The sequence below is a fragment of the Tiliqua scincoides genome, chromosome 4, assembly GCF_035046505.1.
Source record: "Tiliqua scincoides isolate rTilSci1 chromosome 4, rTilSci1.hap2, whole genome shotgun sequence".
NCBI classification, from domain to species: Eukaryota; Metazoa; Chordata; class Lepidosauria; order Squamata; family Scincidae; genus Tiliqua; species Tiliqua scincoides.
In genome coordinates, this window is record NC_089824.1 from 218,430,831 (window position 1) to 218,437,545 (window position 6,715).

General features: G+C 46.7%; 1 protein-coding gene across 1 annotated transcript in view; it reads right to left on the reverse strand.

The window, feature by feature from the left end:
* EEF1A2 (eukaryotic translation elongation factor 1 alpha 2) overlaps window positions 1-6,515 on the reverse strand; it is a 35,432-nt gene extending 28,917 nt beyond the window's left edge. The window contains exons 1-2 of the mRNA XM_066623536.1: window positions 6,410-6,515; window positions 3,624-3,851 (exon numbers count right to left, since the gene is read on the reverse strand). Coding sequence (XP_066479633.1) covers window positions 3,624-3,767 — 144 coding nt within the window. The 5' untranslated portion in view covers window positions 3,768-3,851; window positions 6,410-6,515. The remainder of the gene's footprint in view (window positions 1-3,623; window positions 3,852-6,409) is intronic.
* Between the last annotated feature and the right edge of the window lie 200 nt (window positions 6,516-6,715).

Below are 6,715 nucleotides of genomic sequence, written 5' to 3' on the forward strand. Positions count from 1 at the left end.
CTAACCTCTACACTCTCTCTTCTGCTGGGTGATGAATTTGCCAGAGGGGTAGGTAAGAGAATAAAAGCATGCCCTATTTTCTGACCTGCTGATCACCCACACAAAACATTATGTGTTAATGTTCATTCATAGAACCCATCTGATCTAATTAGCAAATTACAGGCCCTATTGCAGTAGTTCTTACAAGAGTTCTGTAAAGTAAAACAAGAATGGGCAGACTTGAGTCTTGAACTGTTTACATCATTTTTCTTTTTTCAAAAACAAGAATCCCTAAGTTCCATCAACTTTACAGAGTAAGAGTGCCTACTCAGGACCACTTAAGTTAAGAAAAATCTAACTTGTGTGAAGGGATCCTGAACATAAACTACATTATAGGAAATAAGTGCCTTAAGAGATCAGGTCCAGATTCACCTGGCCCAGCTTCCTTTGCAAGAATTCTGGCAACCAAAATGGTGTGACTCGGCAGAAGGTGGATTAATATACTCGCACTGAGCCCAGTCAAGCATTCCAGGCAAGAATCCCAGCAACCAGCAGGCACTGGGCAGTCCCTTGGAAACTGGCCAGCAGTCCACTGTCTACCTTCTGCCACCCTGAGATAGTTCAATATCAATATCTTATTTCTAGACTGTACCTGAGAATGAAAATTGTGGCGGGGAGGTAACAGGGAGAAAAATATGGGGGGGGCAAACTGACACCCCTCCCCACATACACACACATAGTGTGTGTCCCCCAATGCTTGAATTATGGGAAAAGGCAGGGGGTTAAACCATGCCTGATTCTCCCATAGTAGCCTTCTAAAAACAGTAGCTAAGGGGTTAGTACTAAGTAGAAGGAATTGCATGGGCTGTGTAACTACCACTGCTCTCAAACTTCTCTCACTGAACAGGAGTGCAGTATGCACAGGTGAGCCAGGAAAAGGTTCTTTTTTATTATGTTTAGTATATGGGAGGTGAAGCAGCGAGACAGAGAAGGCAATCTGGTGAGATCCCTCCCACAGCCCTAGTCCTTCAGAATAAGGGAGAAAGACTGTGGTGGGAGAGAGGGAGGGTATGGTCAAGAGAGAGTTTGCTACTTTCTCTCTGCCACAACATGATTCATCACAGACCCACCCCTGATTCTTCTGTTTTAAAAATGTATTGCTGGAGCTCAAATAAGCTCATGGCTGGAGCTCAAATAGGCCACATGGCACCTGGGACCCAAGCCTCAGAGCAAATGCCAATTTCTTAGCTACTCACTAGACCAGGGATCTCCAAACCCCAGCCCGGGGGCCAGATGCTGCTCACGGCGAGCCTCTATCCGGCCCACGGCCAGCCTCTTGTCCCCTGAAAGCCCCTGGCCCACTTTGCTGAACGACTGGAACTGTGCTCTGGTTGCATCTAGAGGGTGTTCTAAGAGCCAGAGAGGTTGAATGATTGAGCCCGTTCATTCACTTACTCACATATCTAACTTCCATCTTTAATTAATTAATTTTTTTTCCGGCCCTCAAAACCGTGCCAGACATTTGATGCGGCCCTCTGACCAAAAAGTTTGGAGACCCCTGCACTAGACCAATGGTGTCATGTTTATTTCATACAGTGGGTTGAATAGAATTCATGACACCTGCTGAGGGCCAGAAGTGATGTCATTAAACCAGTCGCAACCAAAAGTAAACACTTTTTTCTCACTTGAAACTCATTTTCTGAAAATGATAGAAGAGAAAATACACAAATCTTGATCATATTTCAAGACATGGGAGAGCCCAATTCTCATGTGGGCTGCTGTTTCAGCAGTTAACACCTCAGCACTGCTCAGAAGCTACAGTTCATGTACCTGATATGAAAGGAGTTCTTTTAAAAGAGGATACAATGATCCAGCAGGACGTTGTAGGCTGGGCCATTAGGAAAAATCTTTACAAAGATCTTTACAAAGACCAACTACAATGCCACAGTATAATTAGGAAATGACAGCAGGCTGTGCTTCTCATGTCTGTCTGTGGCAGTGGGCTCTTATGCTTAAAACTTTGGCCACCCACGTTAGGTGGATGGATACAAGAGTGCAGTACAACTAATAACCCTGGAAGTAAAAGAGACTCTGTGGATGAATTTTGGCTCATGTTCAGTGACTGAACCAGTGATTTGGTGTGCCACGAATAGTCTGCAGGTGTGCCGCGGGAATATGGGGGAGGGTCATTTATTATTAGGGCCATTGGGGGATGTTAGCCACCCACCAGCAGCATGGTGTGCCTTGTCAATTTTCAAAAAGCCAATGGTGTGACTTGACAATTTTAGCAACTTGACAGTGTGCCCTGAGATGAAAAAGTTTAAAAATTGCTGGACTAAACCATAACCACATCTGAAGGAATGCGAGAAACTTCACCTCCAGGTCATATCAGGTAGCCATCTTGCAGTTTCACCAATACGATGTGACTTGGCTCGTGGACAATAATTGTCCACTGACAATATCTGACACTGACAGTGGATGGTTATTGTCAACTGCTCTGGGGTGGGACGAATGGTCTGTGGTTCCCACCTCTATGCTCATCATAGTTGTGAACGTAACATTAGGAAATAAAATTCTTCACAGACCATGGCCAATAAGCCCAAACAGGTCTTTTGTATTGGCAACCTTCAGTCTCGAAAGACTATGGTATCGTGCTCTGAAAGGTGGTTCTGGCACAGTGTCTAGTGTGGCTGAAACAGGTCTTACTGCAACACTAATAGTACTGGCCATGAAAGTCTTAGATTGTATGTCAGAATCAAAGCTGCTGGCTTATGATTTTCTTCTTTTTAGTAGATTTTTTGAATGATCCCAGGTAGTGTCCAATTCAGGCAATGATGAGACTAAGATCACCTTAGCTTCAGCAAGGACAGTACCCTCCGATTTCTCTCAAATAGCAACATGATTAAGAGGAGTTTACCTATCTGGTGTTTTTTATATTTCTACCTGAAATTGAAAAGATTTATCATTCTTCTGGGGTTAAGACTGTATGATAAAAGAAATACAGCTACAGATTTCAGCTGATGTACATTTTCATGGTCCAAAATCTGTGGCTACAAAAGGAAGGAGCACACTGACAAGCATCAGCCACAGAAGAATGAAGGTTTCTCATCTCTGAGACTGAATGCGTGGAAACGTAATTCTTAGTAGCTTCATTGCAATAACAAGAGGAGCCTGTTCTGACAGGGCCTCTCCTCGACCTCAGAACTAAATATCCTGTCATATACACATGAGGCCTAGAACCACTGACGCAGATTTTTTTAGTACGTATTTCCAGTACACATTCAGGTATGGATTCTTAAACAATATTCTAAAAAACAAGATGGGGACGCAAACTGTCATGGGACATTCATCCTCCTCTCTACCCTCCCACAGTCAGACTCTGGCCTATCCTCTTTTTTTTTTTTTTAAGGCAGAATAATCAGAAAGGCTGGGGAAGGGATACTGTGATGAAAGGCAAAAAGGAACAGGAGAACAAAGCAAGGTAGCAGAAAACAAGAGAGGAAAAAGCACGGCTGACAGGCTGAGAATATCCTAGCCAGGGGAGGATGTTCGCAGAGTGACGGGTGTTTTTCATCCCCAGTTTTCTGTGCCAGGGAAAAGAGGAAGGGCAAATTTGAAGGGCAAACTGTGCCTGTGTGCCTTACCTCAGCAGCCTCCTTCTCGAATTTTTCAATGGTCCTTTTGTCGATGCCCCCGCATTTGTAGATAAGATGGCCAGTGGTGGTGGATTTGCCAGAGTCCACATGTCCAATGACAACAATGTTGATATGGGTCTTCTCTTTCCCCATCCTTCCACTCCTTTGTGCTGAACAGCCAACGGGCACTAGGGAAGGGATGGGAAACTGAGCAGCGGCTGCGACCGACAGAGGCTGCTGCAGCGGGGAGAAGGCAAACAAGGAGGAGATCAGAAGTGTCGCCATGAGCAACAGGATCACAACACAGTTCCAGCCACACAACATCAAGTCCTCCAGCCTCCAGTCCCGCAGCAGGCATTATGTCTGGATTCCTTCTAATAACAGGTTAAGCCTCCACTTTGGACATTAGATTTGCTGCTGGATCACAGACAGAAGATTTAATGTAGGCCAGACAGAAGAAGGATTTTCTGTTTGTGATGGGATAAATTTGTCTGCACTTTAGCCAAGATAGGACCCCCATTCTTTTCAGTTCCTTGAGCCTGTATCCCCCCTTCCTACTGACCACTCCACTCACTGACAGCTCTTTAACCATTCCTCTTTTAACCCCATCAGAAACTGCTTTTTTAGAAAAGATACCCCACGATTCCCAGGAATTACAAATCTTTCCTCCAACCCAAGTAAATTACTCTTAAAGGGATAAAGAGGCTGTGTGTGTGTGTGTGTGTGTGTTGTTTATTCCCCTCTGTTCTGGGGGGATAAACAGAGTATAAACAGATAAAGAGGGGGATACAGAGTGTATCCCCCTAAAAATTCAGGCAGGATTCTCACCACCACACCTAGTATACATTATTTCCTAGGCAATGAACACACAAAAGCTTTCTGCACAATAATTCAGAGCCACCTTAGGCAATTTCCCAATAAGCTTGTCACCAGAAAAGACAATATGGTGTCCACAAAAGGAAAGAGCCAGAAATAGCTTCTCATGCGCAGAACTAGGAGTCAGTTCTGTGAAGAAGGCTCAACCAGGAGGGGGAGAAGGGAGGGGAGAGTTTAGCTTTCTTCCATACCCCAAGATATAAGACAAGCAGATATATAAATTGTAGGTCAATAGAAGCAAGATGTCCATGTTGTCCACTCTGAAACCTTTTGGCACTTCCAAAAGACTGGATAACCCTCTATATTAAAAATCCAATTTTGTGAGTCTGCTTTAAGAATTTTTTCCCCTTTTTTGTTACAGAAGAGAATAAAGTCGATGTGCCAGGGTAATACCAATAACCAATAACCACAAACCTCTCATTTATGTCAAAGAGAAGCAAAACTGACCCCATTTGTTTAGGGAACTGAAAAGGAAAATGGGACAGATGGGCCAATATAATTTGTGGATTTGAAATGTAAAGCACTCCACCAGTTGAAAAAAAAAAAAGGAAAAGAAAAAGAAAAATGACAGCTGTTTGCAAATCATTCAATTTGCTTTCCCAAGTTGGAAAGATGTCTCAGATAATAAGCCACCATATCTTGTTGCAGAAGCCTCTATACATGCAAATCACAAATGTCTTGTCCCTCCTCTTTCTTTAGGAAGTGCTAAATTCATTATGTCACTGGCCAAAAAAAAATGGTTCTTCAGATATTCTGAGAGAAGAACAAAAAAAAATCCTCATGACTGCCACTGATCTTCGTCATAGGCCACCCACATGTGGGATCTGATCAGCTTGAAAGGCATGCCCTCTCCGCACACCATCCCCTCTGCCATAGGTTATTTTTAAAACCTGAATGACCCAAGGCTATTTCAGATACTCTGTATGCTGAACACCAGATTATTCTCTGGGAGCTGCACGGTGCTCAATTCTGAGAAAATATGCTCCCCCAATCTTTCCCCTTCCTCCCCCACATAAAAAATGACAATCAAATAAGAAACATCTCTGGTGATTTTGCGAATCTTCCAGACCTTGTCATCTGACCAGGGAATATGGCAACAAGGTCAAACGGAGCGAAGCTGCACATGGAAGACTTTGGCATTACCTTCCCACCCCACCCCAAAGGAAGGGGGGATTCGCTCTCTAAATTCTAAGGCAGCTATGGAGAGGGGGGGAGAACAGGGCAATAAATCTGGAGGGGGGGTTATGGAATGACTGTGCAATTCAGCAATCTGCTTAGAAGCAAAAGGGATAACGGTGCAGATTCTCTCCCCCCAACAGCAGCATCAAGAAGTCCGATCCACAGCAGGGATCTATCCTTTTGGATTCTGTGTGTTCCAGGCTTAGCAGCGTGAAGGATCGCATGGCCCTCTGAATTGGGGCCGTTCTTCGGAGTTGGCTCCCCACCACCCCTGCACCTCTCACCTACGTGGAGTGGGAGTGGGAAATGCCAGCTGGAGGGTGGAATCCGTCTCTCTGGGAGAGGGTCCCAGGAAACAGCGCAGCTGAGCCGGTGCAAGGAAGGAAGGGAGCCGAGCCCCCCCCCTCCCGTTCCTGCATCCCTTGCAAAGGCCAGCCTTGCCCGGTCTCTGCTGGCCTCCGGTTCTTGCAAGAGCCCTCGTGCAGAAACCTGCCCCGAAGGAACTGGGAGCTCAATCCTATGCATGTCTACTCAGATGTCAGTCCCAGTACAGTCGATGGGGCTTACTCCCAGGAAAATGTGGATAGGGTTGCAGCCTGGGATAGGAGTGTAGCTCCTCCATCCTCACGCGCAACCAGCGCAGCCTCCAGCCCGGCCCGCCCACCGCACCCCGTTCTGCAAGGGACCCCCCCCCCGGCAGCAGGAGGTGGGGATCTGCAGGCAGCTCCAGGAGCTCTTACCGGCTGCTGGGGTCTCGGATGGCAGAGGCTGCCCGCTTCGGCTCGGGCGGCTTTATTTCCCCGGGAGGGGGTCCACCTATGGACGGGACGGCGCAATGCAGTCGCCACCACCCCCTGCGCACTACGGCAATGCGGTACAGAGCGAGCGAGAGGCGGGCGGGCGGCAGGGAGAGAGGAGGGACCAGAGGGCGCTGGGGGGGAGGAGGGAAAGGGGGAGGGCGGGATGCAGGGAGGCAGGGGCGCCGGCAGGTGGAAGGAGGCGGGGAGGCGCTGCAAGGATGGAGAGTCCCGGCTTAGGCTACAATC